Raw genomic sequence first — 26412 nt, forward strand, 5'->3', positions numbered from 1 at the left:
TCACCTGCAAGTCCATCTCAACGCTTCTACCACACGCACCTTCCCATTTTCAGCTACCACCGCTTCCTGATCCTATTTCTGCCATCAGCTTTAATAACAGTTAACAGCCCACCACAGCAAGCCTGCCTGAGCCTGTGACTTCAATCCAATTTGCTGGTGCATTTGTCTGGCAGCTCCACATCACACAGGCATGCTTTTCATGCCTTTTAGTTTGTGAACAAGAGGTGGAGGCCAAAAGTCAGCAAAGCTTCAAAAGCAGCAGCCTACTCTGTACTTTTCTTTCACATATTAGCAGGTCCTGACAAAAGGATGTCAGAATACACAAAGAAATGGGAAAAGTTTAACAAAAGGTACAACAGATAAAGCTCATAATAGGATTTTCTGCTCTGCATGCAAAAAAGGTTGCCACCAGTCAGTGGACCACAAATAACATGTATACATGGCATGGACTCTCTGTTCCCACTGATTACAAAAATTAATAGGAGCTGCCACTTCTTGAAAAGTCTAGAAATCAGTAGGTTGACAAGTTTGTACTTTTAAGGCAATGCATTGCTGGCTCCCAGTTTAACTCCAACAGAATGGTGTGAGCCACTGCCTCTTACTTCTCCAAGCACATGCCCAGACTGTCACATATCACCCAAGATCTCACCACATCGTTTTGGTACATTCATCACAGACTGACACCAAATGCAACAGGCTGTCAACAGCCCCACCACACTACATCATTCAGTATAAAACTCAGCCTAAGAAGAAGACTGCTTTAAACAAAACAGAAAAGAAAAATTCAAAGAGTATTGCACAGCTGTATAAGAGCTCCAATCACAGGAATACGAGAATAAATAGCAATTCAGGAAAAGAAAACCACTACATACAGCAATTAGTGTCAATCTTTCATTTTCAAACTTAAAAAGGAACAGGAAGAGGTGAACTTGTGAATAAGTTACATCAATATTAACAGAAAGGTGAACCAGGGTACAACACACGAAGAAGTGAATCCATACCTGGGTCTGGATATCATCTCCTGTGACAATGTTCCCAACAGCTCGTAAGGCAGGAGATACTACTTTATAGTCATTATGCCTAAAATTACCAAGATTGAGATATTAACCATCCTGAATCATCTTCACATCCTCAAAGAAGAAACATTTGCCAGGGAAAAATTTGCCAGCTAAGTCTGACTTATCTACAATTATATCAATCAAACGACTTTTGATTTTCAACTAATGGCAACTCATTCTAGAGTTCTTAACTTTTAGGCCCTAAGATATCATTCAGCAACATAAAAACTGAAATGAGATTACTCTAATACAAGTACCTCACAGTACAGGCATCTTAGGGAGCAGAAAAATCAACTTCAAGGATGGAGCATTCACAAATGCAGATAATGAGACAGAGGAACACTGGCAGACGCGCTGCATTTAATTCAAGCACATCTTCATCCAACCATTTAATCATATTCTATCATTATATGTATTTGCACTGCATCTCCCCATTATCATTATTAAAATCAGAATAGGAAAAGTAAATAATTTTTTCAGAAATTAATAAAAAGGTACTTTAAGTAATACATTCTATTCAATAATTCAGTAGACTGCTTTTTCTAATAGCCTTTTTAATTTACATCATGGAAAATTATTGTTTCTTGTTCTTCTGTAAATTTTACAAAAAAGTAGTTGCTACATGTTGAAAAAACAGTACAGGAAAAGCTCCACTGTTCCTGTTACTCATGACAATAGAAAGGACTGATTAAAGACAGGATAAGTTACAAAATTCAGATTGTTTTGGTTTTTAGAAAATTAATAGATTAAGATATATCTAATTGTGCTTTCTGATGGAAGAATCATGATTTTAGGGAAAGGATTGAATAATACTCAGAACAAGCTTCTTACATCAGTAATTCCACAAGTCTTCTGCAGACTCCTGCATCGATCACAGCCTGGATTTTATCATTGGGGCCATCAGACAAATAGGACAAAGCCCAGCAGGCATCAGCTAATACATCTGTATCATTGACAAAGAGCAGCCAGGAGAGCACACTAAGACAAGGTGAAACCTGTGAAACAATAGAAGAGATGCACAGATTATGCAATCAAAAGGGCTGGAATACCTAATTACACCAGTTAATTCTGTACACATCATTATAAAATCACACTCTAGCATCACGATCCTGAATACCTGGCAAATTTCAGACTTCAGTAGCACTTTGGTGTAGGGCTGCAACTACACTAGCAGAGAGGAACAGACCAGCAGAAAAGCACCTAGAATTCTTCAGCCTCTACAATACCATCCATGTCTGGAAACTTAACCTCAAACATCTCCATCAAGATGTGCCATTTTTCACTAAAGAAGCCAAGATGCACAGTTTTGCTCTACTGTGTAATGACATTAACAAATAACCAGAAGGCAGCAATATCAAAACAATGGTTGTGAATGTCTGGCAAAAGAACAAAAAACATTCAGAAGCTTAATTTGTAATAAGCGCATCATTGTTTCAGAGAAATTCAGAAATACTTCTGCTATGTAGTTTAAGCTTAACCATTCTTATTTCTTACTTGGAAACCTACACCTCACAACACATTTCCTTATAATGAACACATTTCTTACCTTGGCAAAATCCGGAGGAGGATTTTTCCCTCTGCAGAGGTTGGATAGAGCCCATACAGCATTTCGGGTCATAGTGATACGATTCTGTTTTGAAAGTAATCTAAAACAAACAAATTCCAAACTTCACTAATGCACATTCAAAGCCAGGCAACCTAGTACAGTCAGCTGTGATTCATACACATGAACTCAGGCCTACATTTTAGATTTAGTCAGGGGAAAACATGCTAAAATCTTTTTCTGTAAAAACAGATCCTGAGGAAAATTACACTTGACAGATGGATACTAACGTTCTCATTAAATGTGTTAAACCTAGTGTCCCAACAATAACCATTGCACTATAAAACGTTCATTTAACTTTCTAGAGATTGTTGTGGTAGATCTGCGTGTCAATTCTCAGCCCATCAACACGGATTTCTGTGTTAAGCTTTCTATGACAGAGAACAGAATTTAGCCTCAGAAAACACATATAATCACACTCATGGCTTCCCAAATATTTACAGCAGTCACATAACAGGCAGCAACCACAGCCCAGACTTCCTGTGCACAGTTGTTAATCCCTGCAAGAGTTTTGACCACTGGGTTCACATAAGAAGAAAACTCTATAAACCATCCCAAACTGGTCTCTTTCTGAAGTTCCTACAAGATGACACTCACACACCATATGCAGGAATCAGCTTCTGCTGCATGAGACTCAGGAAGGACAATGGTGTAACGTACTCTATCTTCATGATATCTGCGTGCCACAGGACTACCACGCCAGCCAAAGCTGCTTCAGTCCAGTACATTGTGCATTTCCTTATCTGAGATTAATCCTCTGGCACTGCTGCTCATTAATTAAGTCAAATACAGCGTGAAGTCTATCTGGAGCACTTTCCAGACAGCTTAGAAACAACTAGCCAAGAACTCCACAGAAAATTTTGATTATCAGAACATTCTCTCATCATGCCTTTGTCAAATACTGCAACAAGTTGTCCAGGGTGGTTACCTCTGATGTTCCAAATTTGACAATGTAAGTGGCTGAGCAATTCTGATCACATCTGCTATGAAAAGAGGGTTTGACTAGACAACCTCCAGAGGTCGCTTCCAACTTAAATTACTCTACGATTCTCATTAGTTCCAGGCATCCACCCACTGTGTAGAACAAAATAGCTCCAGCTTAGCTGGTCTTAACACAATTCCTTTTTAGTTCAGTTACAAAATAAGCCCTCAAAAATAAGCCTAATTAGTTCCACAAAAATAAATAATTATTTTTCAAGGCAAAGCAAACTTCAGTCTTATCAGACAATTGATTAATATTCTGAAGAATGTATTAAAACAGACTTACTGCAGTAAGGGAGGCAGGATATTACAGTCCAGTACATAGTCTCTGCACATTGTGCTGTCTCCAGCAATGTTGCCAAGAGCCCATACTGCCTGCAATAAAAACAGAACAGTAATTGTTTTTATTTTCACAATTCAAACCATTCAGTATGTGAATTAAAAATGGGAAATCATCTCTGTTCTCACCGTTATATCCTGGACAATATACAAAAGGGGAATGCATTCTGGTTAAGAGTTGCAAATATACACCCAAGCTCGTTACATGATTCAGGAATATTTACACAGGTCTAAGTACCCAAGCAGTCAACAGGTATGTGACCAAAGACTGCAGGCAGACAACCTTACTCTGTCCACAACAAGAGCTCCTCACCTTAGGCTCAGTAATGCACTAATTGTACACGCCCCCTGGTTCAAGTCCAGACGGTTCATAGCACACGTCAAGCAGGTTTGTATCTACCCAAAAATGTGTACAACAGCTCATATTAGTATTTCCCAGGAAGCCATAAAAGCATGCACTGTTTACACACTCACATTAAGAACACTGATAACAAGAAAGATGGAAAAGACGATTTAAATACAAAATAAAACAATATTCAAAATAAAAAAGTTCAGATGGACATTGTTCTATTTTTTTTTTTTTTAAGAGAAAGCAAAACAGAACCAGTATTGATTATTTAAATATATGCATGACAAAATGTAATGTATTGATTATTTAAATATATGCATGACAAAATGTAAATATATGCATGACAACTGTTTACTCCCCTGGGTGTCACTGTTACGCAAACCCTTCATTTTGAGGAATAAAATACAAAATACCAAAAGATAATTAAAAAAGCATGAAAACTGTCTTCCATAATACCAGAATTAATGAGTTAATTAACTTTGATTAATACATTGAGGTCAAAAGTTTTTTTTTTTTTTTTTTATATCACTTTCTATTAGTGTGAAACTGTAACTGAGAAGAATTTTAAAAAGCAGAATGTTTCATAGACATTTTATCACACACAAAACAGTATGAAACTCACATTTGGTATTTATTTTAAGTTAGCAGAAGGCTAAATGACAAATGAAATAGAATACCTTCTTATTAGGTAAGAGCTATGCAAAAATATCTATACAATCACTGGAGATATCATGAACAGAAGCACTTCAAAGTTTTAAAAAAGCAGTAAAAGAGATGCTACTCTACAATATAAGGGATTTCTCTTCCAGCTTCTGAAGTCCTCCCCCCGGTCACTCTAAAGGCCCAAAAGATATCATTCTCTTAAAAAAATAAAAATAAAAATATACAGCTAAAACAAAATAAAATGTATTAAAAAAATAATCTTTTCATACATATTTACCTACATTTAGTTATCTGCTAGGTACACAAAGGACTTACCCACAGTAATACAATAGATAGATTGATCATCTGATAGATCATAAGTCCCTAAACTACAAGTTGTTAGAGACTAGGAAACTACCCTGGGGAAGGATTTGTTTTGTCCTCCTACTGTTTTTCAGGCTTTTGCTGTCACCCACAGTTAGAATACCAAATCATACTCAGCTTTACAGTGACCTTTGTCACTACTAATTCTGTGTGTCCCTCTAAAGCTAATCAAGAAAGCTTATCCTCCATTCCAATTGTTACTGTCTTATAACTGCTCCAACAACGGTTTGTCTGAAATTGAAGTGTAATGTTGGGTCTGGCAGCCTCATAGATTCAACATGGAAAAGACAGCTAAAAGAAAAAAATTAACTTAAGAGACAGAACAGATACCAGCTCCTCTAAAAATTCATTTGTATTAAAACTGTAAGAAGATATGCCTGTTGCTCACTGCAATGTTTTCACTTGTGCAGTGATGTGACTCCCTAGGCACAAATAAAAAAATTCAACAGGCCCTATCCATATAAATTTGTGAATCTTTTAAAAAAACTAATGGGGAGAAAGATGACATCCTTGTGCAAAGATGCAACCTCCTTTTCTGGACAGTTCTACATCTACTGGACAGCTTACCTTGAAGGCGTATTTCAAGACAGACTACTGTCTGTGACTTTGCTTCTGCCATTCTAGTAATACTTGATTTAGATTTAACAACAGCAATAATCACTTAATACAAATGTCTATTCTGACCTTGAATAACAGACTGGTTTTGTAACTGCAAAACTCTCAATCTCTCATTAGAAAGTCAAGCCAGAGAAGTTGTAAAGCATCTTTGAAGAGCAGAGAAATCTCAACAGCCTGATATCACAGAAGCTGGTAACAATGTTGGAAGAAATTCTAACATTAATGACTGGTAGCTCTGGATCATACAAAAGATGAAAAGAAACTGAAACATCTTTAGCCAAAGTACGCAGAGTTATGTTCAAATATTTTTCCTCGAGGAATCATTTCAAGTTTTCTGATAAGTAAGGAACATAGTTCAAGTTCATTCAAACTTCTCTCAGCAGACAGTACTATAAGCACAAAGCTTCCTTGTGGATTCCACAAAAACACAAGAACAGTGACAAGTGTCTTCAGATTTTCTGTCTGAATAATATTCAGTAATTTTCACTGACAACTCTCATGCATCATCAAGATGCAAATATCTTGCTTGCATTACATTACGGTTTCATTCTATACATCCCAAATCACAGAATTGCTCAGGTTGGAAAAGACCTTAAAGATCATCAAGTCCAACCATGACCTAACCATACTACTGTAACTCTAACAACCCTCCACTAAATCATGTCCCTGAGCAATACATCCAAACGGATTTTAAACACATTCAGGGATAGTGTCTCAACCACCTCCTGGGGAGCCTATTCCAGTGCTTAACAACCCTTTCTGTAAAGAAGTGTTTCCTGATATCCAACCTAAACTTACCCTGGCGCAACTTGAGGCCATATCCCCTCGTCCTGTCACCTGTCACCAGTGAGAAGAGACCAGCCCCACTCCCACTGCAATCACCTTTCAGATACTGCAAGAGGGCAATAAGGTTTCCCCTCAGCCTCCTCTACTCCAGACTAAACAACCCCAGTTCCTTCAGTCACGTAGGACATATTCTCCAAGCCCTTCACATGCCTTGTGAAACAAATGTTTGTTTGTTTAATCTTCTTTTTTAGATTGATTAGATTAGCTGCCAAGGTTAAAGGATATTTAATCCCAGTAATCTCAAGAGTTCACTATTTAAAATGTCAAGCTTGAAAAAATAAAATTAATTTCAATACTTTATTCGCACCAAAACTCAGAGATGAAAAGAACCTGTAACTGTAGATTTTTAACCAGTATCAAGTTGTGTATAAACTGGAAATACAAATGCTGCCTTGTCAACTGACAAAGGTATATTTTTATAGAGCTGCACAAGTTTCCATGTGCTGCTAACAATCAAACATGGGTTTTTGCAAGTCTCCAGTTTATTTCACCTGTTACTAAACTCTAGAAGTTTCACATGCAATGCTGGACAATGTTAGTAGTCAGTAACAGTACAACGCTAGTTTTATAGAATAATGTTGTTCTATATGATATATTCTGTGAATAATACATATGCTTTCTGACAACTCTTCCACTTTTCTCTGGACTTTGATAGCTCTCAGCCACGCATTTAAGTGTTTGAATATTTAAATCAAGACATAAGCCAACTACCAATAGTGCATTAAGTTTGTACCTCTCCGTGGAACAGAAACATTCTGAATTAAGAATCAACACTTTTTCCATTTTCAGATGTTGACTTGGGAAACACACCTAATGCTGGGATGAAGGTAGCAAAAATTAGCTTTGCATACAAACACAATTGGACTAGTAGACACAAGGAAAAATACCTGAGGGAGGAATTCCTATAGATGATTTCTATTACATTCCAACACAGAAGAAACCTTCCTTTCAGCAGCCAGGTTGTTCTAACTTTATTACTAGCATCTCTTCCAACCAGACAGAGAAAGTATTTCATACTCATGCCTCGATTGAATTGCTGGTTTTTCCTTCCCCTTATTTTGAATGTAAGGACCTAAGTTAGCAGGGAGTGCTGACGTATAAGCCAGAGAATAGACAGTAGATACCAGATTCATAGGTCACTTCCATTAAATAAACGCTGGTTTAACAGCAATACAGATAGAAAAGGAAAAACACTGAGGGAAAAACAAACTGTTGCTTTAGCTCGTAACAAACATCTGCAAAGGAGAACAGGGCAACAAATGGATGTTCCTGCCACCGGCTACCCTTCAGATACAGACCAGAATGACACATCTGTAACTGCGAGATGATCCCAAGAGTTTTAAACATGGAACATAGAAATTGCCCGGTTTTTGATGGAAATTCTACGCATATCTAGAAAATCCAAGATAACATCCAGATTTTAAATACTTCAGCACAGGATTAGGATAGAATGGCAGCTAAGACATTGCTGAAGCTAAATCAATGTTAAGCATTTCTACAGGGCTTTGATGAAATCCCTCAATATAAATAATTTCAGGCTGGCTTTTCTAATTTTCAAGATGCATTCTGGAAGGAAAAAAAATGGGAGGAGCAGAAAAGGCTAGGACAGAGATGTAATCAATAATTTTTTTTTTTTTATAAATAATGGAGATGTAGCCTCTGTCACAATTTCAGTTTCTTTGGTGGGAAAAAAAGATGTGAAATGGTTTCAGATCACTAATTACAGGAAATACCTGAGAAAGGCTGATACACAAAGCAAAAGCTGGTGGGAATGGCCGACACATCAGAAGACTGACATTCAGACTGTCAGTGCTGACATTCAGCGAGACCTGGACAGCCTGGAGTGTTGGGCAGAGAGGAACAAGATGAAGTTTAAGTGCAGTCTTGCATCTAGGGAGAAACCACACATACCAGTACAGGCTGGGGGATGACCCACTGGAGAGGAGCTCTGCAGAGAGGGACCTGGATGTCTTGGTGAATAACAGGCCAGCGACGAGCCAGCAGTGCCCTGATGGCTAAGAAGCCCAATGGCATCCTGGGGGTGTATTAAAAAAGAGCGGGATCAGCAGTCAAGGGAGGTGATCCTCCCTTTCTATTCTGCTCTGGTCAGGCCTCACCTGGAGTACTATATCCAGTTCTGGGCTCCCCAGTACAAAAAAGACAAGGATCTCCTGGAAATAGTCCAACAGAGGGTCACAAAGATGATAAAGGGCCTGGAGCATCATCACCTCTCCTCTGAGGGAAGGCTGAGCTACCTGGGTTTGTTCAGCCCTGAGAAAAGATGACTGAGAGGGGATCTGATCAACATCTATAAATATCTACGGTGCAGGAGGCAAACGGATGAGACCAGACTCTTTGCAGCAGTACGTGGTGATAAGACAAGTAGAAATGGCCGCAAACTGAAGCACAAGAATTTCTGCATAAGTGTGCGTAAGAACTTCTTCGCAGTGAGGATGATGGAGCACTGGAACAGGCTGCCCAGAGAGGTTGTGGATTCTCCTTTTCTGGAGATGAAATTCAAGACCTGCATGGATGCCTACATGTGCAGCCTGCTGTAAGGAGCCTGCTTTGGCAGGAGGCTTGGATTTAATGATCTCTAGAGGTCCCTCTCAACCCCTACAATTCTGTGATTGTGTGAAAATGAAATAACAGAGTTAAGGGATAGGATAATTAAATTTCAGCTGACATAGCTTAATGGGAAACATCTTGGGAAAAGATATAATTTCATTAAAATACACACTGTTTAATAAAGCTCCTCAGACTCCTATAAAATCAACCATTTAGTTTCACACCAAAAACTTGCATATGCAAAAAACAGTCCAATACATTAGACTAAGATGGGCTTAAAAGAAAGAACTGCTGAAAGAATCATAACGTAAACTGGTATGTGTTCCTGAGTCACTAATATGGGAAGATTTAAATAAAAAGTTCAAGACAAAAACTGTATAATGATTAGCCAGTATGTCAAATTGAAATAAAAAATATGAATGATTTTCAATTTATACTATGATACATATTCAAAATTATATTACTACTTACATTTCCTTCCACAAAATTACTACATCACTTGGCACAAAGAATGATCTATGTAACACAACCTTCAATGTTACTTTTGCTCTTTTACACTCTGCGTTATGTTAGCATGGCTAGATTCTGGCCTACGTGTCCTAAACATGATTTTCTGTATTTTCTTGTGAAGTTACAATTTGTTGCAAATGCACCAAGAGTTGCTTGCAAAATAATAATCTGCACATTACTACTGTGAAAAGATAAAAAATCATCAGAGGACAATTACAGAGAAGAAAACTTATGGCTAAAACGGTCAAATATCTTGCAATAGCTGAATTTCAGCCTGAGATACTTGGAATCAAATATGTTCAAAAACATACTGCCCACAACCACAAAACAAAAATGCAATAACTCACATTGAGAATTCAAAAAAAAAAAACAAAGAACAAGTATCCCACTTACCAAAAACTAATCGATTTTTCAGCATTAGACACTAAGAGTTGATGCATTTACCTCAAACCTACAACAACTTTAATATGAATCTCTGCTTTTCTTCCATTCACTGCAATATGTACCAACTTCAACAAACAGTGCCCTAGTGTGATAATTAAGAGCCTCCTTTACTATCCATTGATTTCTAACTAGGGCAACAGTATGCTGAACAAGATGAGAGTCATTTGGATAAATACTCTAATTGGGTACTTAAAGCTACCATGTATTATAGAAGTACAAGAGTTAACATTTATGTGCCTAATGCCTTTTATTTTTATCAGATATTACAGTGAAGCATTCATTTTTCTTTTTAAAAGCTGCCAGGAAAAAAAAAAGTCAAGCTGGCCTGCATTAAACTCAAAGTGAGCAGTCAGAACACTGCAACTCCTACACCTGCAGCACATCATGTAAAGGCACAGGTAACATCACAGTGGTATACTTCCCTACTTTAGCGGAGCTTACCACAAAAAAATTTGCTACTGGTAGTTACAGACTTGCTGATAACAGACAAATCATGGATGCACTATACATAAATGTATTTTCTAGTGGCTACAATCAATTCTACATGACTCCAGTATGAATTTAACCTGTCAGCAGTTTATTGGAGGCGAAGCAGGTAGAATACAGTTAAACTACTTATCTGTGATCCCTTAGATCCTCTGTTGATTCACACACAAGTGCTGAAAGCAGCACAACTCATTCTAAAGTAGGCTGGCTCTTCCTGCATGCTTCTCTGAACATTATCAAGAATGACCTAACAACCTAATAAAAAAGTTCACTCTTACATGGGAGATTACGGGCCGTAAAATAATGCAGTATCCCTTACTACTTTCAGTGTACCAATTATTCTTCAGGAATAGCACCTCAGAAGTGGTAGATGAATTCGGAAGATAATGCCACCAATTTTAATCTCCTCCAAAAAACAAACTCTAAAAAGCAGTTTGGACATCATATAGCTGAGCCTAGATAGATTTTTACATGGGCAGAACATGGCATCTCTCTGCTACTTTGGCAAGATCAATATCACATTTCTAATTTCTTCAAAAATAGACTCATTTCCTCAAATTAAAAAAAAAGGACAAGAATACTTATATCCTTGAATACAGTTTTCTGAGGCACCCAAACTCTCTTAAAAAGCCTTTCCCAAAATTATTCAGCATGAGAGAGGCCACTGAAAATGGAAAGTTGCAGAGTGGAAAGCTACAAGCAACTTGAAGAAATGTGTCTTTCTTGTGGAAAACATTACACAGTCTTAAGTACGAGTGGCTCATTCTGTGCCAGCTATAAGATAGAAAGGTAAGTTACATAAAGCGATTCAATGCTTATGAGTTGGACTCCTCCAATCATGCATCTCAATACAGCCAAATGCAAGGTCAGACATCTAGGAGAGAGAATAGAGGGCACACTTACAGGATGGAGAACTGAGCCCTGGAAGTCAGTGACTCTGAAAAGAACAACGAATCATATTGGATAATCAGCTTAACTTGAGCTCTCAGCAAGCTTCTGTGGAAAAGAGTCCTCAAAGACATCTTGAATATTCACGCAGGGAAGAATCAAGTAGAAACGAGTATTGGGTACTACCCCTGCAAACAGCATTGCTGGAACAGTACTACTTGTTATTTCACCATCACAAAGTTATTGAAACAAAGAAGAAGTGTTCAGAAAAGGATCACCAAGAAAATTTAAAAAGCTAAAAAAATATCCATAGTAAGAATTCAGAGTTTAATTTCATTTGCTCAAGAAAAGATTAAGTTATCATCTGTAATTAACTATAAGAAAAAAAAAAAACAGAGAGCTTACTGAGTAGACAGTGAAACAAGAGCTAATACCTGGGCCCAAAGCTAATCAAATTTGTATGGTAGAGGTACACACATTCAAGTTAGGATTATGCATTACTGAAAACATGTTCATTAGCATGATTGATATTTCACCATCCTAAGTCTTCAAAGCAAGACTAAACATCTTTTTAAAATACAACCTTGTTCAAACACAAGTTACTGCTCTTGAGCAGAAATTACTGAGTCTGTATGAATCTAATGTTTGGTCTGTGCTTTACACTGATCTCTCTGGGCCTTAAAGAATATTAATTTGCTCTGTAAGAAAGGCATTCAAGTAGAATTTATGGACAAAGATTGCATTTATTCTTCTATTTCATCATTAATAAAAAATAGTGAAATAATGTTGCTTACTAAGCTATCTCTTTAATTCAATATCCGACAGACCTACGGCATGCTTGATTGCACTTTTGCTTCCTTTTCCTTCATTTTTAGAGAACAACCTATAATTTCCACTCATGCTTTATCTTCAGGAGAAATAAATGTGAACTTTCCATCTCTGAAGTATTTTTTTAAACAAGGTTTCTTGAATTCCTCAGCAAGCAGAGAAGTATTAATTCACTAGAGATCAAAACACACTAGCACCTTGGCTGTGGTTAAATGTATCATTTCCAAAACAACTGAAAAACAGTACTTGCACCCTAACACATTCTAGGGAGAAAAAGACTTATGCAGAACTGTCACACACTATACTTCCTCTAAAGGCACAAGACTTTCTCATAGAACAGCCTTGTACTTTTATGTAAAAGAAAAAAAAAAAACAAACCCAAAACCACCATTCTTAATCTTTACCTGTTCCTGTACATCTTCAAACTCTGAACTAAGCAGCTCTATGAAGATGGGAACAGCTCCTGCTTGGATCACTATTCGAGTCTGAAGGGAATTCCCCGATGCAATATTTGTCAGCACCCAGGCAGCTTCAAACTGGAAAACAAAATACAGAAGAAAGTTCAGTGGGAGCCTCCTGTGTCAGATTAAAACCAATGACAATGTGTAGTAAAAATAGAAAGAACTGGTGAAGATAAAGCATGACTGCTAATTAAAACAGAAGCTGAAAAGCAAGAATCAGAGTTAAAAATTATCATGATGACATGAACTCAATATTTGCAAAAATTCCATACAGCAACAAGATCAGATTTGCTGTGGCTTCTCAAATGCTACTTTTTTTTTGTCACATAGTTACTATTGTTTGTCTGTTAAACAATTAAAAGGCTCATCTTAGTATTTGTTTGGTACATTCTTGAAGATTTTTCTCATCATCACGTAAGAAAAATTTAGTTATTCATGTATGGTTTAAATGATCATAGGGAAGAGTGCAGCTTTTTTAAACCTGAAAATCACTTAAGAAAAAAATGTGTACAGGGCAATTCCAGACAAATATGGCCTTTCTACCATTGATATTAGAAATTCATTTTTTACTGGATATTCCACTAACAATACAGTAGAAACCTACAGAATAAAGACACATACAATTTCATGTTCACCAACACAGAATAGCTTCTACATTCAATCCATCATACAAGTAATATCTGGGCAAAAAAATACTTCAGCATTTCCTGAATGAGTTGAAAGTGCCTTCCTTCTACAATTAGCCTGAAGTCAGGAATACCTAGAATGGAATGTCCAAAATTTTTGCTCATGCCACATCACTGGCAACAAGGACAGAATAAAAGAACATTAAGTTGGACAGAACAAAAACTTATACCTACAGAACGTGAGCTAAAAAAACGAGATAGATTTGGTAAGATGAACAATATATTTTCACTGAAACCTATACATTTCAACATAAAGTACTTCTTTGTTGTTCTTAGCACATTAAAAAAAAAAAAAAAAATCAACAAAATGCATGTTGTACCAGTAAGGGCAGAAGAATGTGACTCAGCTTACAATTACTTTTAAAGTATTTTAAACTACAGAAGTATCCTCCAGCTTCATTTTCCACCAAACATTATTCAATTTTTCCCTTTATCTTAGACTTCCATGCTAGATACCCCGTAAGTAATAAAGGCATCCAATTTTTATTTTTTTTAATAGAGATTGCTTAAAATCTTTCCATAGGAGTTCAGAACCGACAACCTGCTAAATCTGGTACACACTCTTAGTTACTGCGCGTATACTGCTCAAAAGCAGCTAGCAGATGTTTGGAATTCTAATGGCCTTAATTTGGAAAGTAATTCCAATAAATTCTGTCTTTTCTCTAAGACAAGGAAAAAAGTCCTTTTTCCATATTTCCATGCACCAAATTTTGGATTTCACAAGGCATTAATGAATTATTGCACTACATATTATAAAGGAACATCAATTCAGCCTATATATTACATTTAGCCATTAATTATTAACATTTTCTCTCATTATGAGATCAACTTCCTTCCACTTTATACTAGCCCAGAAGAAAGATCGCCAGGCAAAGGATAGCTAGAAATAAGATATAGTTCTAAGGACTAAGTCCAAAACGCATTAATTAAAATCGTAGCAGATACGGTTTAGTTTTTCCAACCAAAGCAAGCAAGTTTCAGGGTTTCTCTGTTTCGTTTTTTCTTTACATTCAACTCTAATTCTAAATTTCTTAGAATTTAATCAAAACTTTATGTCATAATTCTGAACACTGAAAAGAGTCTTCAGTTAGTACAAAAGTTGACAAACAGTACAGTTTAGTTTTATAGCTTTTCATCCTTTAAGGCTACCTTTCAAACTGTTCTTGTTACACACAGAAGTCCAGGTAAACATCCCATATTAAACACCACCCAACATAACTCAGATTTCTCTCATTCTCTCCTGGCTATATCAAAGGCCCAGCAATTGAGTTTATTATTAAGCCCTTATAGTAAAATAGGTAAAATAGATGTGTTATCCTTATAAAGAAAAAGAAACGCACCGCTCACTAAAAAAAAAAAAAAGAGTGATGACATTTTCTGTCTTATTTGCATCACCAAAAGCTTCATAATACAGAAAGCTAGATATACTTATATTTGTATACCTGTAATGTACAGTTTTCTTTCCGTTTGAGGAACTCCACAAATCTTGCCACCACGCCTGGTGTGCTTATGACTTCGTCTATTGGAGGATTTGGTTCTATTTAAAACAAAATGGAAAGTTAAGACACATTCATTTATTTGTTGGGGGATTTCCTAAAATCACTGCACCAAAGTAATACCCAATGAAATGCTGATTTTTCTGAGAGTCTTACTTTCTCTTATACTGCTTTATCCATCTTTTCTACTAAAAGGCAATGAATTCATCAGAGGAAGACTCAATTTTAAATTTTGAAGTATTGCTGTAACGTGATTTAACAATAATGCACTCATTAACCTAAGTATAAAAACTTGACAGCAGCAGATCTGCAAAGTCACCTCGGTGCACATATGCACACAGTTCAACTTCCAGAAAGAATAATTTGTGAGCCATGGAGACAATGACTAAAATGCTTAAACTTACACTGCATATCAGAAATTGCACCTGCATCACTAAAAGTTGTACAGGTTTCACAAATAGAAGTGACTGTTAGATACACCTAGTTGGCATGCTAAGACAATTCTGCTTGGACCAGAAATTTCCACATGGAACTTGATTTACACTGCTGTCAAAGTCAAAATACATGCCAAGGACCACCCAAGATTTTTCTACAAGAAAATTCAGCCCTTACCTTTAGAAAGAAGCTTTCGGAATTTCTGAGTAGCTGATAGCTGCTGTTCTGGACTATTAGAGAAAATCATCTCGATCATATCAGAGGTGATAACAGCACTCTAATATTCAGGTGGGGGGGAGACAGAACAAGAGGAAAAGAAAATTGAGGGTTAGTGGGGAAAAGTTTACAATACTTGCTAAAACTGTGTCAATTTTTTACCCTTATAGAGCAAAAAGTCAGATAAGAACAATAAATGAGTCACCACAGATGCACGGATACTTAAGCAGAATCATTCTTAAGTATTGTCTTCTTCCTAGAAGACAAAATTCAGAATTTCTTTAAGCTATGACAAAAAATTGTCTTCAGAATCTCTCATGGGTATTTTCTCTCCTGTTTTTTCTATCTCCCATCTATAAAATAACTATAAAATTGTCAGCTTTAACAAAAGGTAGCTTAAATTAGAATAGGAATTACAGTTATACAAGAATACTGATTATGGTGTTTAGAAACCTGCAACGTCTACGTTTTGAGTTACTGTTATAACAAAATGTACAGGAACTACTTTTCTTTTTAAACACTGACAAACCTCATGCTTGTCATCATAATCAAACATAGCATTTATTTTCCCACAATATGGACAGTTTCCATTAATATGTCTAAACTAATCAGTAACTTCTTTTTTTTTTACGACAGGGAAAATCTGACATTGGTTGATTTCACTAATCTAAATCCATGAAAAAGTGATGTTGTATTTTTTTCCTCTCTTTTTGATCCAAAACATTTCAGCAGTCAGATCCAAATCCTCAATAAAAAGGAAAACAGACAGTAGTGCTGAAATATTTGCACTGTCTGTACTTGTGCTCTCAGTAACAAAATGTAGGCAGTCTAGATTTTTGTCACCAGAACCAATAAAAGGGAATCAAAACATGCACTACTTTTTAGATCTTTCTTTTTCAGTCCTATCTCTTAAGACACTAAAATTAATACTTAAAATAGTAACCTGTATAAGATAGGCTTCCCTTACTTTTCACCATCCATTTATTTCATATAAAGTTCTACACCAAGAATTAAATGGTATTTAGGATTCATCTGATGTTTTAGGACTACCTTGAAGAATAAAACTATTTTCCATTAATTAACTTTAACGTTGTTTATAGGCATTTCTGAGTAATTTTCATTGTCTAACCATCAATAGCAATTAAAAGTAGTCTGATTTCCTTCCAAATATACTCTGAACACAAGAATAAACATGAAGATCAGTGGTCAGACTTTAGGACTCTGTGAAGACTGTATTTTAATTTATTCTCTCACAGCCAGAATCCCATAACACTTTTCTTTCCACATACAGGAGCATCATAAAGAAACAGTGAGAACGCAGAAAAGCCTAATTTCCATCAGAAGAAAGCTTTCCCATGGGATAAAATTCCAGTTTGGAATGGAGGTCAAGGACATTTGCAGATAGCTAGGCAGGTTTAGTTATGTTTCCAACACCCTGGTTAAAATTTTATTATTTGAAAATTTATTAACAAACTTCCAGCCAGTCTCTTCTTATTTACTTTTTACTCCCATAAAATTTTTCTCCCATAATGTTTCCGGTCACTTCACTGAAACGTGTGTTTGAGAGTTGTCTGAATGCTCTTTGAATGCCATTTTCCACACTCTTCTGCTCCCTTAAACTCAATGCAATAGGGCTGCTCAGTTTCAACAAACAATATCTCTTCCTCAACACTTACAGAAGTCATTTCCATGTTGTTCATTTGAGCCTCATGGAAGCCACCATCAGACATCACTTCCTCCTCCGCTTCTTCTTCAGCTGTTGCAACATTTCGGCGTTTAAATAACTAAAAAGAAAAAAGCATTTAATAAAAGTACTACAGAATCAAGAGCCAACATACGTATCTCACATGCCATATCAGGCTGCAATAAAAATGATAATTAGTATCTCCTGAAAAAAGCTAGAATACTGACACTGTGATTCCTCTGGACAGTAAACAGGCACTTCATCTGCTTAGTAACAGATGAAGCGAACATGGCTGTGCACTAGAATATTCATTTGACATTTCTGAAATGTCTTCACTGATACTCCCTCCTTTTCTCTACTGCTCACCCTCCATCTATCAGCTACCTCTAGCTTCCAGACAATGGCTTTCCTCCCTTCCCCAAGCTGAGCAGGGGCTCAAAGACACGACAAATTGCTGTGTATAACAGATCCCTGTGGAGTAGTTACTGAGACCGGAATAATTAAGTTACTGTGGCAGAGAGAGGTCTTTGGAGGATAATCACTTAAAAATGGTTTAAGAAATGACACTGGGATGAACAAAATTTGGATGCTATTGCATAAAGGAGGTAGCCAGTTTCAGATGTTATTAGGAGAGCTACAGAGGCTACAGTGTCTCCTTTGAGCTAGCTATCTCACTGCAAGAAACATTAGCAGTGATGAGAAGGGTTAGTGTGCTGCTTGGTCTGTCAAGTTCCCTAATGACTCCAGCATTGAACCACGTCAGATTTGTACCACTACAGAGGACAGCCAAGACAGTGCCCCGACATCAACCTGCTGTTACACTTTTCTCCAGAGAAATCTGGAAGGAAGCAGCATGCAAAGCCGTTTAGTCTACATCACACCCAGTTCACTGACAGGCATCCCTGTGGAGTGCTGCTCCTTCTAGGCTACTGTCCAAAGTGCTCGCCCAAGCTCTTTACACACTGCTGAAATACAATCCTATGCCAAAATTCATACGCTGATAATTTGTGTGAAAATTCAGAAACTCGACACTGTTTTTGTAGGGTGGTTTACCTTTAAAAAAAAAAACGAGCAAATTTTAGTAAAAGGTTAAATGAGTCTTCTCTGTAAGGGCTGAAAATGCAACACTAAGACAATAAAACAAGGAATAAGAATGTATCTTAAAAATGAATACAAATGGAAATTGGCAAATGTATGGGGCTGCTGAATCACAGCCTGAACCTCTGATTGATCATCTGAGGTGAGCAATGAGTCAGCCACGGGAGCACAGGTGAAGGCAATTCATCTGTGCTGCAGGAAGGGGTGGAGCCTGGCTCCACCTCTCCTAGACCCATTTAAGAGCTGACTGCCAGTGGGGAAGGATCTCTTCTGGAGATCCACTCCACTGGAGTTTCTTATGTGAGCCCAGGATAGGGTGAGTGTCCTTTTCTGCTCTAGTATAATAATGGCATAAGCCAAGCTCTTTTATATACTATATCATCTGTATATTCATTGATTGTACAGCAAGTCAAAGAGTAAAACAGGCTTCTTCACATAAATCAAGAGCTCTAACCAGGAGATGCAATGCTAACTCTGGCATTCTCAATGCTAGTCAAGCTCACCGACATTCTCATGACCAGCATGCCAAATACATATGTACTTTTGTACCTGCACAGTAGGTCTGAAATTGTAGCAATAAAGGAACAAAAGAAAAGACTGTTTGCAGCTTCACCCCCATTACACTGTAGGTAGGAATAACAGTTTGCCTTAAGGAAATACTACTACCCTTTATTTAGCCAACCTGTCGTAATCAGGTGCAAGGGAGGTCAGAGGCACAGATAAGACAGATTTCTAAAATGACTCATTTTCCTAATTTAGTATCAGCTTTACAGATAAGACTGATGACATTTCGTGCTGTCATCTGGAAGTACTGCCTGCTGTTTCTGAGGAAAACAAAAAAAAAAATCCCAATTCACTCTCAGAATTCCTCCTTGAAAATATCTAGCGTTGACACCGTGAATGGGATGTTAAATAGAAGATTAAAGACTTAACCTACCATACCAAGCTGAAGCATGTTACTAGCTTTGATTTAACTCAACATGGATGAAACTAAGCTTCATTCTAACTTTGTTGGAGCCAGTCTTTTAAAGCTTCTAATGAACATAACTAACCATTAAAAGGAAGGACTGCTCAATGCTACACATTTTTATCAGAAGACTGCTTTTAACATGCCTCATCTCTGTTGCTGTTTCACTGTTAAACCTGGAGAGAATCTACCACTTTGCAATGTGAACACAGTAGTAAGTACTAGCCAGACATGAACAGCTAGGGGAGCTTTGCTTCCAAACATTCTTCTCAAATATTTTGTGCACAATATATAATAATCCACCCTTGCCTGCTCTGCTAGGGCATAAACTTTTGTAGATTCATTTATTAACTGAAAATTAAAGACAGAACACTGAGAAGAATTAGATCAATCTATTCTCCCCCCACTAAAATCATTACTGCAACTTAAAAGGATTTGGTTGAACACATTTCTACGCTGCAATGTTTTTTTCACCCCACTTCATCATTCTTTAAAGACGAGCAATCATGACTCAGCTAGCAAAAAATAAATAAAGAATTCCTCAGTTACCTTCAGTGCAAGGAGAGACAGCTCTGTTGCAACCATCTTTACTGCCAGGCTGCCAATCTCACACTTGAGTGAATGATGAGCATTCACTAAGTCTTGCACTACCCCAAGAAAAGGCAGTAAAGTCTGCAACTTACTGATTTCAGATTGACTGTGGGAATTTAGTAGGACAACCACCAAGAGGCTTCAGAGAAGCAAAGAACTAATGACAGTGCACGACTACTGCTACATTTATGACAGCTATAGTACAGTACCTGCTCCTCTCTCTTTTGCTTACGCAGCTGAAGACCCTCCTCCTCTCGCCTGCGACGCATTTCGTCAGGATTCAGAGATTTGTTCTTGTAGCTCTTCAGTCGGAAATTCTCTTTTCCTGAGGTCGTCATGGTTCCTTTAAGTTGCAGTTAAGAAGAGATTCAGTCAGAACAATTACACTTCAGCAACACATCAATTTATGTTCTGTCTCTCTCTCTCAAACCTCTCCGTGCACTTCCAGCTACTGCCTCCCTATAACTTGTTATTTAACATCCAGTAAATCAGAAGGGGTAGGGCAATTTCAGTATGCTGATTTTTCCACATCAGAGCACTAAACTTTTATTTTATTCCTTAGGTAGAGAGGTATGAATAAGTGAAATGTTTTATTAAGAAAGAACTGAGATTTCTAAGCCAGAAGATACAACCTGGGCTAAGAAGAAAGCAACACTAAGATCTATTAGTGCTTCTCCCTTCAGGGGATTTATTAATCACTTCACTCAGAACTGAAGTGGTCTTAGCTCCATTTTAGCTTAATTTACTTAGGAAGTCAGAGGCTTTTTTGCACTTCAAATCCACATTTTAAGTTAATTCAAATCCAACTTCTGTTCCTTCTATCCAAGCAACACCTACAAGAAAAATGAAATGGAGAGGGACATATTTTAGGTGAATGTTTACCACTTGAAAGATCCACTTCTTGTCTTGCTCTTCCCTTCTTCCCACCCCCAGCCTGTAATCCTGTTACTGTTTATACAAAAGAGCCTTTTTAAGCCTATGATTTCCAAGTACCATCATTCATACGTAACTTAGAGGATCAACCTTAATATGGACCCCTGACAATTTTCACATATCCGATTATGCAATTTGAAGTTATCTAGCATAGACCAACAGTTGCAAAACTGAGTAGAAAGTCTATCCATAAACCAAATGAGCCACAGATCAAGTCTCCACCCACAGTCCCCCAATTTGCTGCTACTTCTCTTATGTCTCCCCATTAAGCCCCAAAAATGTTGACAACAGAATTCTGAAAGTCGCAGTATTTCTATGCTCCTTCCCACAGATGTAGAATGTGTTATAGCTATCTGAAACTCTGTAACAGAAAATTTAAGAAACGATGCTATGCATAAAGTTATTCTATGGGACTTTTAAAGGCCTCCTTCCAATACTCTAACTTGTTACATTAAATATGCTACCTACTTCCAATTCCATAAGCACAGAATTACCAGATGACAAGTGATGTGCTGTGCACTTCATTTATACAAAGAGTCAAGTGTAAGCTCCTTTCCGTCAGCATGAGACATTTTAAGAGATTTTACGCAATATCCAATGTATTTCTTATTAGAGCTTATTTTTGAAGTTGCTGATGCCTGACAACCATTTATAAAAACTGATGTTTATGAAACATTCCATGCATCATTTCAAGCTAAATGCATTCTGCTAGTTAAAACTTATACAGGACACTAAACTACTATACTTAAGATGGCTTGGTCACAGACAGTACTGAATGCAACATGAAAACCTGAACACACAGATAAATAATCTAGCAGCCTCGTTCTACTGAAAAAGCTCTTCTTAAAATGGGTTCTTTTTAAATAGAAATCCTGCAAAAATATGAACTCAGGACTCCAGGAGCTCCCTATGTCATTCTTAGCAACATAGAGACTATATTCTTTACATTGTCTAGGTGTCTGAGCTTCAACTTTTCATGTTTCTTGCAATATACTTGGCAATTACATTTTCTTCCTGTTCTGAAGTTTTTCAAATGACTACAACTCTAGAAATACTATTTGGAGAAATTGTGGGTTTTAAATATAGAAAGCTAATGCTAACAAATACTCAGACTGAGTACACAAAGTTTTTTGTTTTCACATAGAAATATTTTATATACTTCAGAATCAAGAAAATGAACTTAAAACAGCAGATGGAAAACCATGAGCTAAAAGGACACATCTAACAGACAAAGGTTTTGTAACCACACCAGTCAATCTGCCCTACAACACAAACAAGTACAAGCACACACACAATAGCTCAGATAAGATCTCATGCCTCCCATGACATTACTCATCATTCTGCTTTTCTATCTGAAACATCTCAAACTCACCTGATTAAATTTGCCTTTACTGGGGATGTCAGGGCTTCGATAGCTCCTGCAATCATTTCATACCTTCACTTTCAGTCCCTAGAAGTTCTCTGTTCATAGAAATCCTTGACACTTATCATATTCAATTCTTACTACTGAATTCCATCTTATTTCTATTTTGTAGTCCTTCTGTATGATACTCCAATGTTTCTAAGTATCAAGGAGAATCCATCTTCACTGTCAAGTTTCATTAGCATACTCTTCTTCCTTGTTGTCATTTCTGTCATCGGTGTCTAGAACTTAAGTATTATCTTCTATTTATTACAACCCTTCCAAGCTTTAGCTGTAGCTTTTGGCTACGCTTATTTCTTACCTTCAGGACAGCTCCCTTTGCTGACTGATCATTGCACTTAAAATCCCTTCTAAATAGTGTACTGTGCTTTACTCTGGAGTAAAGCTCTTCAAAAAATTTCCACCAAGTGACCAGGAATACAAAGTTTCTTCTATTAAGAGCAGAAACATGTAGTTTCTTTCAATGTTAAAAAATCACTGAATTCAATCACTGATTTCAGAGTAGTCTAACCAGTGGCAAATAAAATCCCAACACATTGCCACGTATCTGCCTGCCTAACTTAATCAATCCAAAGATGCTACCCAAAAGCAGCTTATGCAACTACCTCAGGATGTCCTAAATCTAAAATGGTGTAATTCCTTTATTGGTTCTATGACCACATTCAGGACTTATGACAGCATCCTTATACCTATTAAGGTTTTTTGTTTGTTTGTTTGTTTGTTTTTGAGAAAATAAAAGAATCGTATGTCAGTTGCTACAAACATCCAAGAATAGTTTTCCATAAATCTTTCATTTTTCAGGATGTAGGCTTCACTCCAGACAAAACCAATGAGTCAAAACAACTTCAAGCCTTTCTCATTCATCTTCAACAGTTTTGCTGCAGCTTAACTGAAAATCTCTGAACAACCACTTCACATTTACCCACTGTGAATTACTTCATAGCAAACAGTAAATCCTGGATCTTCTCTGCACTATCAAAATTAACGCTGTCTGTGATGAAAGTCAGTGGTGGTTGTCATGGAAATGTTCTACAGATCTTTTTTGTCCTAACAATAGAAGAGTATTTTCCACGTTTCTGGACATTCCTATAGTCTATCGTTTAAAATCCTTGGTGATTCAATGAGTTTTCATTATGTACTCTTTGATCTTTTGAGGAGTACTACCCAAACACTATATTACACTTTTAACTTGCTTGTTGTGGCTGCCTTGAAAAAAAGAAAAAAAAAAAAACAACTATTTTAACAAAATGAAAAACATCTATTTTTGAGTGTCTTCATTCACTAAGGAAGCATTCCCCAATTTATTTTTTTTTTTGCTTATCAGGACAAAGGCCCTACCAAAAGTGGAGGTGACCAAAGAACAGGTTTTTAAGAGAAAGGAAAAGTACTGCGTTTCTGCTTGCTGATCTAGTCAAAGAATTTTAGTTTGTACTGGGAAATGCAGAGTCACTTATTGCAATGACCTACCTCGTCCCATGCAATTATCTATATAGGAACAAAAACGAACTCCCTGCCTTCTTAAATCACATATCAATCATCTGAAGTAGAGACAAACATGAGCTATCTTTCTAGATCAGATATACTATCACTAGCCTTAAGAACTTTTCTAGGATGAATGCTATATGGCAAACACTTGGCCATTCCACATGTCAGAAGCATCGCAATATAAAGGCCTTGCGAATCAAGACCAGCAGAGATGTATACATAATCCAAAAAGATAACTGAAACTAAGTTTATGAAATGTACTGATAGCAAAGGTGTTAGACACTTCTCTTCTTCAGAATGAGGTGATGGAAACAGATTATCTGGAAATATAGCCATGCACAAAATTCTACCTTGCAATCCAAATACGATGGGGAAGGAGGACTTGAAGAGCCTGGGGAAGAGAAATGTTATTTAAAAAGTTATCCTGAAGAACCTTGATTAAAGACACCACCACTCCCTTTCTCTCAACTAACAAAGGCAGCTGTTGGCAGGAAAGTATTCACTGGAGGCACAGGTTGTGAGCTCTGTTGGTTTTGTTTTTTCTTAGCAGACTGCTGTAACCCTGTTTACAGAAAATATGCAGGAGGCACAGTCACCCCTGAAAGGACAACCTGTGTTAGGAAAGGGTGTCACAACAGAAGGCCAATCACTGAGAGAAGATGCAAGATTTCAAGGTAAGTAAATGACGCTTTTACTACTATACAAAACTGTAACTGCTACAGAACCTTTACTTCCAAGAAGATATTGGTTTGTTTAGTGGCTCTGCAACAGGACTCTATACTCCTTCAAGAATTAGCTTCCCCACAGTAACGCTTCTTATCATTCCAAACACAACAGCACAGCCTGGACAGCTACTCCACCAATTCACTGACCTCTGCATACAGGATGCATCATCTCCTAAAGTTTTGTGTGACTAAAAGCCTATCCAATTTAAAAAACCAGCCTTGAAAGCAGCATTTAGTTATTTGTTGTGCTCATCAACAGACTGCCTCAGAAGTCCAACATCTTGGTCACATACACTTTTTTAGCCATGAAGCACTGATTCTGAAAGGAGACTACTTTCATTTTTGCCAGTTCCAAGGCAACAGGTTTAGGATCCTAATAGAAGGACTTCGATATTGTGGAAATATTTTTAGGAGAAAGAAAAAGTACCGCATTTCTGCTTGCTGATCAAGACATGGGAAACCAGAAATGCCAGCTTTCCTGTAAATGACAGATAACTTCATAGCAGAGACAGGCATAGCCTGCATAGTAGAACCATGAATATACAATATATGCTGATACAAATAACAGCAAAGGATAAATGCTATTTTCCTGAAAATAACTATCTTTTTTAGGAAACAGAGATGAAAAAACAGCCCATCAAGTCCCTACATTGCTTAGTCTTATCTGAAGAAAAAAAAAACACAGAAAATCAGCAGACTGACATCTCACTGCCACACCTCCTGCTGTCTAAAAAATTGACTCAATCAGACAAACATTCTGCTGAGGTTCTGTCTGTTTCTTTTGCAAAATTAACTGACAAAGGATACCAGAGCCCAGAGGCCTGTGGGAATGCTCATCAGTAAGAACATAGGTATTACTCAAGAGACAAGGGTGTCTCCAATTTCCGAAATCTTCAGATTTATTTAAAACTTCAGACATGTAGAGGATTAAAGGATATTTAAGCTACAAAAAGCTTAGAGTATTCAAGTACTACCAGATCAAATTCTAAAGCCTTAGCTTAACTTTCTCCAGCTATAAAATGGAATTGCAAAACAAGTCTGAAGCACTATAAAGTGAACAGTTACAGTATTTGTAAAGACCTGCAAAACAAGTTCTGCTGATGTCATTTCAAAACCTAGCACTACCACAGAAGTGAGATGCTCATGTGAATTGAATCTTCTGTGGCTTGGGAAAGTTGCAGCAGCAGACAGGAAGGCTGCAGACTGTATGGAAGGACAGATCTCAGCTCCTGAAGAACAGCAGGGACACACATTCCAGCAGATATCACAGAGTAACTGCAGAAGAAACAGAGGAAACACCTTCAGAGGAAACAGGGAACACCTTCACAGGTTTGAAGCTCCTGTAATCTAACTGAATGTAGCATTCATAGTTAACCATGGATGGAACAGACAGCCTTGACACAGGGTTCTAAGTCTTAGGAGTCTGCTGTCAAAAAATTGAAGTAGCACAGAGATTTCTTCAGGGAATTGCCGTGCATCTCCATATCTTTCAGATCTGCTTTATTATGCACCTATTGATATCTCCACGACCAGGCCTTAGTTCACCACTGTCTATCCTAGCTTACAAACCCGTAAGACAGTAAGTTACGTATTGACTGACCTTATCTATAGCAAACGCAGTGTGTTTTACCTCTTAGGCCATTTAGCAAGTTGGGCTGCTGCTTACCC

General features: G+C 37.2%; 1 protein-coding gene across 1 annotated transcript in view; it reads right to left on the reverse strand.

Moving 5' to 3' along the window:
* Positions 1-26412, reverse strand: part of KPNA1 (karyopherin subunit alpha 1) — a 52014-nt gene that overhangs the window by 19661 nt on the left and 5941 nt on the right. Inside the window, exons 2-10 of the mRNA XM_085234883.1 lie at positions 20388-20521; positions 17515-17622; positions 15800-15899; positions 15134-15228; positions 12949-13080; positions 3929-4017; positions 2605-2704; positions 1890-2053; positions 1002-1080 (exon numbers count right to left, since the gene is read on the reverse strand). Of these exons, the coding sequence (XP_085091009.1) occupies positions 1002-1080; positions 1890-2053; positions 2605-2704; positions 3929-4017; positions 12949-13080; positions 15134-15228; positions 15800-15899; positions 17515-17622; positions 20388-20516 (996 nt within the window). The 5' untranslated portion in view covers positions 20517-20521. The remainder of the gene's footprint in view (positions 1-1001; positions 1081-1889; positions 2054-2604; positions 2705-3928; positions 4018-12948; positions 13081-15133; positions 15229-15799; positions 15900-17514; positions 17623-20387; positions 20522-26412) is intronic.

This window comes from Meleagris gallopavo, chromosome 1, assembly GCF_905368555.1.
Source record: "Meleagris gallopavo chromosome 1, MGAL_WU_HG_1.1, whole genome shotgun sequence".
NCBI classification, from domain to species: domain Eukaryota; kingdom Metazoa; phylum Chordata; class Aves; order Galliformes; family Phasianidae; genus Meleagris; species Meleagris gallopavo.